The sequence below is a fragment of the Schistocerca serialis genome, chromosome 2 (assembly GCF_023864345.2).
Source record: "Schistocerca serialis cubense isolate TAMUIC-IGC-003099 chromosome 2, iqSchSeri2.2, whole genome shotgun sequence".
NCBI lineage: Eukaryota > Metazoa > Arthropoda > Insecta > Orthoptera > Acrididae > Schistocerca > Schistocerca serialis.
In genome coordinates, this window is record NC_064639.1 from 263,194,620 (window position 1) to 263,208,050 (window position 13,431).

The 13,431-nt window shown below is 45.0% G+C and overlaps 1 protein-coding gene across 1 annotated transcript in view; it reads left to right on the forward strand.

The window, feature by feature from the left end:
- Positions 1-13,431, forward strand: part of LOC126455887 (Down syndrome cell adhesion molecule-like protein Dscam2) — a 225,813-nt gene that overhangs the window by 31,748 nt on the left and 180,634 nt on the right. The window contains exons 4-5 of the mRNA XM_050091647.1: positions 205-310; positions 8,405-8,815. Of these exons, the coding sequence (XP_049947604.1) occupies positions 205-310; positions 8,405-8,815 (517 nt within the window). The remainder of the gene's footprint in view (positions 1-204; positions 311-8,404; positions 8,816-13,431) is intronic.

The window sequence follows — 13,431 nt, forward strand, 5'->3', positions numbered from 1 at the left end:
GTACGTGTAGAATGGCTTATGTAATTAATCTCTATTAATCCCTGTCCTTGACAACAGCGTTTTATCGTTGGGTACTTTTATTTTGTGTTACATTTTAATAATTTTTTCAGGTTTTTTATGCTAATTCTTTTTATAAACTTTATTACTTCTGTAGACTAAGGTCGTCATATTTGATAGTGAATTAACTAGATAATTTATTTGCAGGTCCTTAAAATCTCGTATGTTGAACTCGAAGATCGTGGCATGTACCAGTGCATAGTATCCAACAATGATGACAACGCTCAAGGAACTGCTGAAATCAGCCTCAGAGGTACCTCTGACGATTTTTTTCCCTTAATTCTTAAGTTACAGTCTGTTTAGTCATTAACATTCGACATACCAGTTGTACAATGTATACTGCATGTTCAGGGATTTGTGGTGACAATCAGTACAATGTGAGGAATAGGAAATTAAAAGGCTCTCAGGTGGATATTAGAATAATGCCACAAGCCAGTATCCAGCACAACACTACGACAATAAAGATGTAATGGCTCTATGCTCCAAATAAAAATGAGGATTAAAAGTCCCCCAAACTAATTTTTGGGAATAAAGAAATGATTCACAAAGCGACATGTCGTATTTTTCTGACTTTACATTCAAATGATAAATAGCCACATTTTCTGGAATATGGATAAACATAATATTTTAATTACCTATTGGTACAACGTGAAAATTGGAATACATTGTAAATTGGAACGGTGAGCTTGCGTCAGACGACATAACCAACATGGTGACATGTCCAAAATTTTGAAACACAAATGAAACAGTTCTGATTAGGTGAATTCGCAGGATCGGGAATATATGTATTTCTGGTTACAACTAGTCTTAGACTGTGAAGTGAGGCAGTTATTGAAATAAATACGATGCGAGTGGTGGGGTGATAACAAAAAGACTCTACAGCTGTAACGGATACTACTAAAACGGTTCGAACTTTAAAATGTGTAATGAAATCAAAGCTAATTTTACAAGATACACTTTGTTAGCTGTACTGTATAATTAAGTGGAGATCTTGATACACAGTGCTGACTAAGAGTAAAATATGCATCAGAAGGAAATCAAAACTAGTGTCGCAGAATAGCCTGATGTGACGAAAGTCATGAGATAGCGACATCCATATAACCAGAAGGTCGTAATATAACATACACGAGGTATAAAAAGGCAGTGCATTGGTGAAAGTGTCATTTGTAAACAGGTGATTCATGAGATTTGTAAACAAGTGAATCATGAGAAAAAGGTTTCCGACGTGATTACGGCCACACGGCGGGTACTAACTGACTTGCTTGAAATAGCCGCAGAATGAACGTGGGACGTACCACGAACGTATCCGTTAAGACAATTCGGCGAAATTTGGCGTTAATGGGCAATGGCAGCAGACAACCGACGCGAGAGCCTTTGCTAACAGCACGACATCGCTCACAACCATAGCCGTTGGTATCGGCGGCTTGGTGAGATGGTTTCGGATTTCAGTTTGTAAGAGCTAGTGGGTGAGTTCGAGTGAGACGCAGATTCCACGAAGATATGGTTTCAAGTTTCCAACAAAACACCACGGTAGCTGGTGGTGACTCCATAGCGGTGTGGGCTCTGTTTTCTTGAAATGGACTGGGTCCTCTGCTCGAACTACACCTGTCGTTCACAGGAAATGTTTATATTCAGCTTTATGGAGGCCTTTTGCAGCCGACGGCCGTGGTGACCGAGCGGTTCTAGGCGCTACAGTCTGGAACCGCGCGACCGCTACGGTCGCAGGTTCGAATCCTGCCTCGGGCATGGATGTGTATGATGTCCTTAGGTTAGTTAGGTTTAAGTAGTTCTAAGTTCTAGGGGACTGATGACCTCAGAAGTTAAGTCCCATAGTGCTCAGAGCCATTTGAACCATCTGTACCTTTTGCAGCCATTCGTGGACTTCATGTTCCCAGCCAAGATGCAACTTTTATGGGCGAAAATCCGCCATGGCACCAGGCCACCATTGTTCGCAGTAGGTTTGACGAACATTCCGGAAAATTATAGCTAATGCTTTGGCCATCAGATCGCCTGAAATGAATCCCACTGAAGATTTATGGGACATAATCGAGAGGTCAGTTCATGCAGAATATCCTGTACCGGCAACACTTTAACAGTTATGGACAAGGATGCACGTAGCATAGCTCAAAATTTCTGCAAGGGACTTCCAACGACTTGTAGAGTTTCTGCAGTACGTCGGGTAAAAGGAGGTCCGACACAATATTAGGAGGTACCCCATGACTTCTGTCACGTCAGTGTGTGGCTGAAGTGGTGACTTAGATACACGGTGCGGACTGTGAATAAGACGTGTATCAGAATGAAATCTAAACTAGTATAGCAAAGCAGTCTTTAAAAGGCGAGTGCGATATACAGTTACGGATAATATCAGGAGTAAATCAAAACTGGTACCGCAGTGAAGCTGGTGTCCAAAACTGTAAACTGCTCTGAGCAGCCGCGCGGTCTTGGACGCCTTGCCACGGTTCGAGGCCCCCCGTCGGAGGTTCGAGTCCTCCCTCAGGCATGGGTGTGTGCGTGTTGTTCTTAGCGTAAGTTAGCTTAAGTTAGATTAAGTAGTGTGTAAATCTAGGGACCGATGACCTTATCACTTTGATCCCATAGAAATTTTCCAAATTTTCAAAACTTAAGGTCGAACATAACTTCCTCATTGTGGACACAACCAAGTAACATAGGTGATGAAAGTTGGACCATAGATAGAAATAGCTGCCACAGTTCCATAAAGACGGTAACTGGAAGATGTACGCAATGAGAAGAGCAGAAATCACTCTTTTATTAAAAGACAGTAATTACAATGAACACGCGCTTGTTCAGAGAAGCTGTAGAAATCCAAAAACACGCGAACAGTTTCAACAAGAAAGAGGAAAACCTTAAGGTAAACGAATCCTGGCTTCCCGTACTGCAGCGAACGACCGTCGCAGGTAGCAAGAGGAGAACCGCACCGGAAATGACCGCGGAGAAGCCCTCGGACGTTGGCGCGCCAGGCACATATAGTCTGCGGCCGCGAGCTCGCCTCCAGTTCACCACCGGCAATGGAGGGTGAAGCTTTGACAATGCCAGCCACTCGTGCTGGCGAAACGTCAGAAAAATCATTAGATGAACGTCGGCCGAAGAACCCGAGACAGAAGCCAATAGGCAGTTTGTCAACAAGTGGCCACGAAAGCCTCAACAATTTTGAATTACAATGAAGTCACCACGACTCATGATGGTTGCATGGACATTACAAACGCCACCGACGGCAATGTAGACTCTGTAGCGTGCTCGCATACTGGCCGCAAGGTAAGGGTCTCTATATTAGGGCGTACCACTATACCACCAGAGCGGTTGACAATTGCTGGATAGATGTTGATGCGTGTGGATGAGCTGCAATATGTCTCCCAACGCATTACAGATGGATTTCTAGAATTTAAATAGAGGCAACGGCTACTCCAGTCACCGAGTATCCTCTCATTCCTAATCTCCACAACCTGCGCTGTCCAATTCGGTCACGCACTGTCATCTACAAAAATGAAATCACGGCCGAATGCAAACCCGAAAAGACGAACGTGGTGAAGAAGTAGCATGTCACAATAACGTTGACTAATGAGTATCTTGTGTCCGAAGATGTAGGAATCAGTACACCCATGCAACATTAGCCTTCCCACACCGTAATATATGGACCATCAAGAAGATAACGTCAAGGAGCGCTGTATGTACTGAAACGTCCCCTTTGAAAAATTAATAAATGAATGTGCTGGTAAACTTCTAGGTTATTTGATTTTGAAACAGCTGAGCAAAACTCAACGTACTCAAACAGTTTTCTCTTTACTTATTCTGATCATCACTAAACTGACACACAATATTTTTAGCGCAACGCAATCTGTCTTTCAATAATCCCTACAAGAGAATGGCCCTGACTAACAATAACTGATACCTTTCGTGAATCACTTACCTCATAAAAGTCTTCGTTACTCGAACTACGCCGGCCGCGGTGGCCGTGCGGTTCTGGCGCTGCAGTCCGGAACCGCGGGACTGCTACGGTCGCAGGTTCGAATCCTGCCTCGGGCATGGGTGTGTGTGATGTCCTTAGGTTAGTTAGGTTTAAGTAGTTCTAAGTTCTAGGGGACTTATGACCTAAGATGTTGAGTCCCATAGTGCTCAGAGCCATTTGACCCATTTTTACTCGAACTACTGCAATACACCGAGTGCTAATACTGCCAGCTAAATAAAAGATTCTAACTACTGAAGGCACTAACTACTGATAGGCACAGTTAGCAAATTAAGGATTGTGATAGAGGACAAACAATGTGTTTACCTTAATAGTGTTCAAAAGTCATCATGACACCCATCTTTACAAATTTCCTTTTTATGGCGGACACACATCCAGATCGTCCGATTATATTAACTTCTCAAAACTCTGGCATCTCTCTCTTCACATCCACAACTGCTAGTGGCTCACCTCCAACTACCCAACGCTACACAAGTGAATGTTCTAACAATTAGTCCAACCAGCCACAGACTACACACAGCGCAGTCAGCGATTTTCATGCAGAGCACTACGTAGCCTTACCAACATAAAAACCTTAACAGCGTACTTACAGTACCTTCCTTCAGCGAGACATGGAAACACGTGATGAACTCCGGAAACATTGTCGAAGATAACTGTTTTGGTGTTCTGGGTGTTGTAGTATGGCTAGGCATTATGGTAAATCGATGAACACGCCTCGTATGGTGAGACGTGGAAACACATAATGAACCCAGGAATATACTCGAAAATGGGTCTGGAGTTCCAGGTGTTTTGGTATTGAGAGGCATAATGTTGCAGGGGTGTACTGAAGTCCCAATCGTTGAACACGATACAGGTTATTATGACACTCTTCTCCTTCCCCAGGTACGTCGTTTACTGACTTAATTTTTATAGATGTCAGTGCGCGACCGTATCGAAGAGCATACTTGGAGCTGAAACTTCCTGGCCGATTAAAACTGTGTGCCAGACCGAGACTCGAACTCGGTCCCGAGTTCGAATCTCAGTCCGGCACACACTGCCAGGAAGTTTCATATCACCGCTGCAGAGTGAAAATCTCAATCTGGATACCTGGAGCTCTTGGCAAGAAAGTGTATTCGGGGAATGAACTGGACTGCCCGATCCCCCGACTTAAATCCCGTCGAACACGTATGGGATGCATTCGTGACAGGCTGTCGGCAGCCGTTGCTAGGATTGTGAAAGAGTATGCTCTGCCCAGTTCTCCCATAACGACTGCTGGTTCACAGCTGTCGGCGCACACAATGCTCTCGTGGCGTCCTCGCAGCGAGTATGCAGATTTACTGTAGCAGTCCGCGTGACTGCTTCACACCTGCACCACTAAACGGCCCGAACGGTAGCCCGGAAGCAGTTCCAGGTTACCTATCTGACGGCTTCCTGGGCATACAAAGATTTTGGTCTCAATATTGCATATAATTGTTGAGTTACTTTAAAAATTTAAAATGCTGTGATAATCTAGTCATTAGGATATATTACCTTACTGTAAGGGTTTGACACAATAAGACAAGTGGTAACATCAGAAACTGTGTGTACGTCTGGAGGCAGAGTAACTAATAGCTCACATGTTACCCAGACCATGCAGTATTTGACAATGAAACCAGTTAGCGACTTCCAACAAACTTTATACTCAATTTCAAACCCTTTAGAAAGTTACTGACGCTGAGACCCCTCACAAACTAATGAAAGAAAGAAAGAAAGTCTTCGCTTGATACTTGCTCGTTCTTCATGCAGTAAAATATCACAACACGACGTTTTAATTTATTATTTCGTTATTATTAACTAGCACATTGCGTACAGTATACACTTACATCAGAGAAGATACCAGAAAATTATTTTATTGTGCCACACATAGTTTAGGAAAAAACACAGCTTTTAAGAAAAATGTAATTATTTCTCACCATCTGTTGTATAAATATTTTGTTTTTGGATTTTTCAGTAGTCTGTCTGTGAATAACCAAAACTAACAAAATCAATATATGATCAAAGAAGAAAAAAAGCGACGCACCGCGAAGGAGCTAAGCAAACTGGCCACAAATCTATATTCATACGTTTCTCAATGGGAAATGCAAAACTGTGGATGATCGTGTGACGCTGGTACGCAGTTCCACTGCTCAGCTGGGTACCAGGTTGTGAATTTCATTCAGTGTACTCAGCTGGATAGACAGGCGCCTGAACGGCTATACACAGATGGCATTTTGGAGATGCCGTATAGTTGGGCCCAAAGAAGCCGGTTCGAGAAATCGGTGAATCGTTCGACATTTGAATGGCAGCAATGTCACTATTCGACGGTGTTCGCAAGAATGGGTGGACTATGATCGAACGCAGCACCAAGAAGGACGTGTCGATCTAGAGAGGCGACAGAATGTGACGACCGCTCAGTCGTCAGAGAGGCACTCAGAGGCCTAGATTCACCACACCATCCATCTGAGAAGCAGCTGATAATTCAGTGACCACAAAGACTATTGATAGGTGACTCACAGAAAAGGGGATGACCATAGGGTGCCCCTTACGCCGGCTATCGTTGATCTCTCTATATCAAAAAGCCCGTTTACAATGGTGTTAGGGTCATTCGGCCTGGAATCTCTTTTACTTGAATGATGAGTCCCACTTCTAACTGAGCCCCGGTAACAAGCGAAGACGTGCCTGGAGTCATCACAGACGGCGGTGGGGTACCAGTCGAGGTGTCGCCCTACATAGGACGCGACAATGAGGAGTGATGATCTCAGGTGCCGTTTCATTTCGTAGCAAGATCCATTTGGTGGTCTCGTCCGCTGCACCCTTACAGCACAGCTGGTACGTCGACGATATTCTACACTCCGTTTTGTTGCCCTTCATGGCAACTCGTCCTAGAGTTACATCTCAGCAAGGTAATTCTTACCCACTCTACGTTCTTTGTGATTGCCAGCCCTACGTAGGCCAGCAAAGTCTCCAGATCTAAACCCAACCCAGAACTTTTGGACTGTTATGGGCAGGGCCCGCCAACCATCTCGGGATTCTGTCGAAATAACGCGTCAGTTCGACAGGATTTGGCACGATATCCCTCAGGAGGACATCCAGCATCTCTATCAATCAACGGAAAGCCGAATAACTGCTTCCGTAAGAGCCATAGGTGGAGCAACGTGTTACTGATTTATTCAAATTGTGAAACACTTTCTCTCGAATAAATGATCCAATATTTCCGAAATTATAATGTTACTTATAATCCGTCTTCATTGCAATTTTTTTATTCATATGACCGGTTTCTGTTCATTCAGAACCATGTTCAGATCTGGTATTTCAGTTACAGAAATAACCCGTCCAATCCAGCAACTTTCACATGCTGCGTAACATGTGAAAGTTGCTGGATTTGGACGGGTTACTCCTGTAACTGAAATATCAGATCTGAACATGGTTCTGAATGAACAGATGCAGTCTGGAACCGCGAGACCGCTACGGTCGCAGGTTCGAATCCTGCCTCGGGCATGGATGTGTGTGGTGTCCTTAGGTTAGTTAGGTTTAACTAGTTCTAAGTTCTAGGGGACTAATGACCTCAGCAGTTGAGTCCCATAGTGCTCAGAGCCATTTGAACCATTTTTGAATGAACAGAAACCGGTCATATGAATAAAAAAAATTTCAGTCAAGACGGATTATAAGTAACATTATAAAATCACTGACTGCTGTTATCCCATCAGACATTATGTCTGTTTTTGCAAAATTTCGGAAATTGTAATCATTTTTTTGTGCGTAGATGTACATCACATATAGCTATTTCCATCCCATTAGCATAGTTCCTTCGCAGTGCGTCGTATTTTTGTGTTGGTGTGTTATTAGGGTCTAGTGTCTTCATCGATAAAGGTTTGAAGTGCAAACGTCAAATACGTTACACATCACCTCCTATGTAAAGTAAGCAGATGTTTGGAGCCGTGTTATACGTGCAAGTACGATTGCCTAAGGAATCGGGGGGTGGGGGGAGCTGGGGTGATTACAGGCGTCCTACTAAGACTCTTGAGGAAAATACGCTACGAGCTAACGAAAAAAAATCGCGTTGATCCTATCCGCTAGGGACCCGCAAATTCTCCTCCGCCGGCCGAAGTGGCCGTGCGGTTAACGGCGCTGCAGTCTGGAACCGCAAGACCGCTACGGTCGCAGGTTCGAATCCTGCCTCGGGCATGGATGTTTGTGATGTCCTTAGGTTAGTTAGGTTTAACTAGTTCTAAGTTCTAGGGGACTAATGACCTCAGCAGTTGAGTCCCATAGTGCTCAGAGCCAATTCTCCTCCGGATGTGATAGCGAAGATGATCTAAGAGACCGCAATTTCGAGCGTGGACGTCAGCGAGTGGCGGGTTGTTCCAGAGTGGCCGCCGGTGCTGGTGCGCACCTTCTCCGGCGCGACTGTGCGGCCGGGAGCGTCGTGGCGGGCCACGTGCGAGGCGGCGGGCTGGCCGCGGCCCCACCTCTCGTGGCTGCTGGACGGGGAGCCGCTGCCGGCGCAGCCTCCGGACGTAGAGGAAGAGGAGCCCAGCAGCAGCGCCGTGGTGGTGTCCACTGTGCGCGTGGAGCGCGCGCGGCCGCGCGACGCCGGCCTGTACGAGTGCGTGGCGGCCAGCGCGGCGGGCAGCGCGTCGCACCGCGCCCGCCTGCACGTCGCCGGGCCGCCGCACGTCCGGCCCATGGCCGACCGGCGCGTCGCCGCCGGCGCCACGGCGCACTTCACCTGCCGCGTCGCAGGCTTCCCCGTCACGCAGATCCGCTGGGAGCGCGACGGTCAGTCTCACAGCGGTGTCACGTTCCCATCACACTATTCAAACACTACTGGCCATTAAAATTGCTACACCAAGAAGAAATGCAGGTGATAAACGGGTATTCATTGGACAAATATATTATACTAGAACTGACATGTGATTACATTTTCACGCAATTTGGGTGGATAGATCCTGAGAAATCAGTACCCAAAACAACCACATTTGGCCGTAATAACGGCCCTGATACGCCTGGGCATTAAGTCAAATAAAGCTTGGATGGCGCGTACAGGTACAGTTGCCCATGCAGCTTCAACACCATACCACAGTTCATCAAGAGTAGTGACTGGCGTATTGTGACGAGCCAGTTGCTCGGCCTCCATTGACCAGACGTTTTCAATTGGTGAGAGATCTGGAGAATGTGCTGGCCAGGGCAGCAGTCAAACACTTTCTGTATCCAGAAAGGCCCGTATAGGACCTGCAACATGCGGTCGTCCATTATCCTGCTGACATGTAGGGTTTCGCAGGGCAGATCAACGGGTCGTAACACATCTGAAATGAAACGTCGACTGTTCAAAGTGCCGTCAATGCGACCAAGAAGTGACCGAGACGTGTAGCCAATGGCACCCCATACCTTCACGCCTCGTGATACGCCAGTATGGCGATGACGAATACACGCTTCCAATGTGCGTTCACTGCAATGTCGCCAAACACGGATGCGACCATCATGATGCTGTAAACAGAACTTGGATTCATCCGAAAAAATGACGTTTTGCCATTAGAGCACCCAGGTTGGTCGTTGAATACACCATCGCAGGCGCTCCCGTCTGTGATGCAGCGTCAAGGGCAACCGCAGTCATGGTCTCTGAACGGATAGTCCATGCTGCTGCAAACGTCGTCGAACTGCTCGTGCAGATGGTTGTTGTCTTGCAAACGTCCCCATCTGTTCACTCAGGGATCGAGACGTGGCTGCACTATCCGCTACAGCCATGCGGATAAGATGCCTGTCATCTCGACTGCTAGTAATACGAGACCGTTGGGATCCAGCACGGCGTTCCGTATTACTCTCCTGAACCCACCCATCCCATGTTCTGCTAACAGTCATTGGATCTCGACCAGCGCGGGCAGCAATGTCGCGATACGATAAACCTCGATTCGACCTTTATCAAAGTCGGAAACGTGAAGGTACGCATTTCTCCTCCTTACACGAGGCATCACGACAACGTTTCACCATGCAACGCCGATCACCTGCTGTTTGTGTATGAGAAATCGGTTGGAACCTTTCGTCATGTCAGCACGTTGTAGCTGTCGCCACCGGCGCCAACCTTGTGTGAATGCTCTGAAAAGCTAATCATTTGCGTATCACAGCATCTTCTTCCTGTCGGTTAAATTTTGCGTCTGTAGGACTTCACGGTGTAGCAGTGTTACTTTCCAGTAGTGTACATTATACTCACCAGGTTACCTGTTTTTAGTCAGTTGCTTATCCTTATACACGAGGCGTATTCCGGAAGTAAGGTCCGATCGGTCGCGGTCAAAAGTGTTTTATGTGCAATAATTAGCCACACCTTCCAGCAACGTCTCTACAAAGTCGGTGCTCCGTCTGAGGCATTTCTCGTAGCGTTGTACCAACATTCCAACACGCTCGTCATAGAGCACAGCCGCCTGCACTTTTCGCCGATTCTCTACACTGAACTGCAGTTCCTTGGATGTGCCAAAACACTGAGTTCATAGCGATACATGTAAGCAGAGATGAAAATCCGCACTGTATGGAGGACAATCAAACACTTTCCAACGAAAATGCGGCATTGGCGACCTCATTGCCTCTGCAGAGAGCGGCCGAGGACTGTCATGAAGGAGGAAATGCGTGACAGTTGTGCCATGTGGGATACATCAAATAAGGCGAAATCTCTCACTAGCACTCAAACTTGGCGGGAGGCACTGTTTTCTAGTCATCTTTACGTGCTCACGATGCTCTCAGAACTGAAAAGGCAGACGTGATGCGATCAATGGGCATACTAGAGACACTGTCAAACACACGTATGGAAAGCTTTATCAGATTTTCACAGTGGTATCCATTTCGCGACCGATCGGACCTTACTTTCGGAATACGCCTCGTACAAGGCGTTTCAGAGAAAGTACCAATATTTCAGGGAAAGTAGTATCAACAAATTCAATAAAAAATTTCATTTTATGTGTCCAACAATTTTATTGGTTACAGCGATACAGCTTCTGGAATGTGATCCAAACAAATACCCACATAAGGAAATAATTTTGATCATATTGAACTCCACAGCTCGTTGATTGGAATATTAGTGATTGATGAGAAGTATCACGGTGGTATTAATAGATATTTATAATGTCATGACCAGTTTCACTATGTGCCAATATTACGAAGTAACAAATCTTTATTGGATTTGACGTCTTATGTCACAATACAGGGATTACCCTGGATTTAGCAAACTGATAGTGTCGTAATAAACTAAATCAGCCATGAAACAATAAATATGTATCAGTACAACTTTGATGGTTCTCAATGGTCATTGATATTTGTAATTTGACAACCTCTTCAGCTCGCCTCTTTTTAGTTGTTCACCTTTATTTACCTGGAGGGGAGCTCAACAGGAGTAATGTTATCACAGTTCATGTATGAGCTGATTTCACTGCCTCTTCATAACTCTCTGTATTTCTTCCGAAACATTCAGCTGATCGACGAAAGAAGAAAGTAAAAATTGTTCAGGGAAATTCACGAATACAGAAATACAAGTTGCTGAGGTATGAAGTAAATGGGAAGTGCAGGGAAGCTAAGACAAAACGGCAGCCTGAAAAATGTGAAGAAACCGAAAAAGAAATGATTGTCGTAAGGCCTGACTCAGCATATAGGAAAGTCAAAACAACCTTCGGTGGAATTAAAAGCATGGGTGGTAGCATTAAGAGTGCAACGGGAATTCCACTGTTAAATACCGAGGAGAGAGCGGATAGGCGGAAACAGTACATTGAAGGCCTCTATGAGGGGGGCGATTTGCCTGATGTGATAGAAGATGAAACAGGAGTCAATTTAGGAGAGATAGTGGAGTCAGTATTATAATCTGAATTTAAGAGAGCTCTAGAGAATTTAAGATCAAATGAGGCAGAAGGGATAGATAAAATTCCATCAGAATTTCTAAAATAATTAGCTGAAGTGGCAACAAAAAGACTATTCACGTTGGTGTGTAAAATGTGTGAGCCTGGCGACATACCATCTGACTTTCAGAAAAATATTATCCACACAATCCCGAACACTGAAATAGCTGACAAGTGCGAGAATTATCGCGCAATCAGCTTCACAGCTCATGCATCCAAGTTGCTGACAAGAATAATATACATAAGAATGGAGAAGAAATTTGATGATATGTTAGATGACGATCACTTTAGTTTCCGGAAAGGCAAATGCATCAGAGAGGCAATTCTAAAGTTGTGCTTGATAATGGAAGCTAGATCAAAGAAAAGTCAAGACACGTTAATAGGATTTGTCGACCTGACAAAATCGTTCCACAATGTCAAATGATGCAAGATGTTCGAATTTTGAAAAAAATAAAGGTAAACTATGAGGAAGACAGGTTCAAAAGTGGAATTAAAATTCAAAGTGAATGGATATCGGTGATAATATTGGCTGATCACATTGCTATCCGCAGTGAAAGTGAAGAAGAATTTGCAGGATCTTTTGAATGGGGTGAATTGTCTAATAATATGGATTGAGAGTAAATCGAAGAAAGATGAAAGTAATGAGAAGTGGTGTTACAGAGAAACGTTCTGCGCAAAATCGGAGAGGAAAGGAATATGTGGAAAAAAATGTGACAAGGAGAAGGGACAGGATGATAGTACATATGTTAAGACATGAGGGAATGACTTCCATGTTACTAGAAGGAGTTGTAGAGTGCAAAAATTGTAAAGGAATACAACCAGCAAATAATTAACGACGCAGGTTGCAAGTGCTACTTTGAGATGAAGAGGTTGGCATAGTAGAGGAATTCGTGGCGGGCCTCATCAAACCAGTTAGAAGAGGGATGACTCAAAAAAAAAAAAAATTCTAACACAGTACTCGGTATATCAGTTTGCTTTATGAGCCACCTTTGGAAGTGAAGACTGCTCCGAATATTGAACAGGCGACATGTAGCAGGATCCTGTGTAACGATCCATGGAATCTGTGGGCATGAAAACATAGGGAAAAAAGTGCGGGAGTAGCATTCTCGACATGTTGCACGGTGAAAGTCGTTTTGCAGAACGGTGAGCAGGTGAAGGGTCCATTGTCCAGTTTGTAGCATGGTCAGAGGAACAACCGAGATAAAGAAAAAAAGCCTCCGTTCCAGAAGGCAGAACACGGTGAGTGAGTGGTAGGCGCTAGGAGATTGCTTAAAGAGATACTAGAGCAGATAAGCAATTCCTGACTTTCCTAAAAACATGACAAAACAACTCTGACCTCCTTAACGTTCGGTAGCTGCAGCAAACATTACGACTATGCTCATGGACAGTTTATTACATTTTCACAGGAGAGGCTAGCTGATACCTGAATGAGCACCAGCTGATGTGTTGGAAGCGACGCCAGGAGGACGTAACATCATCATCATCTTGGACAGTTTCCAGCCACTGGCTGGGTCTGTCGGG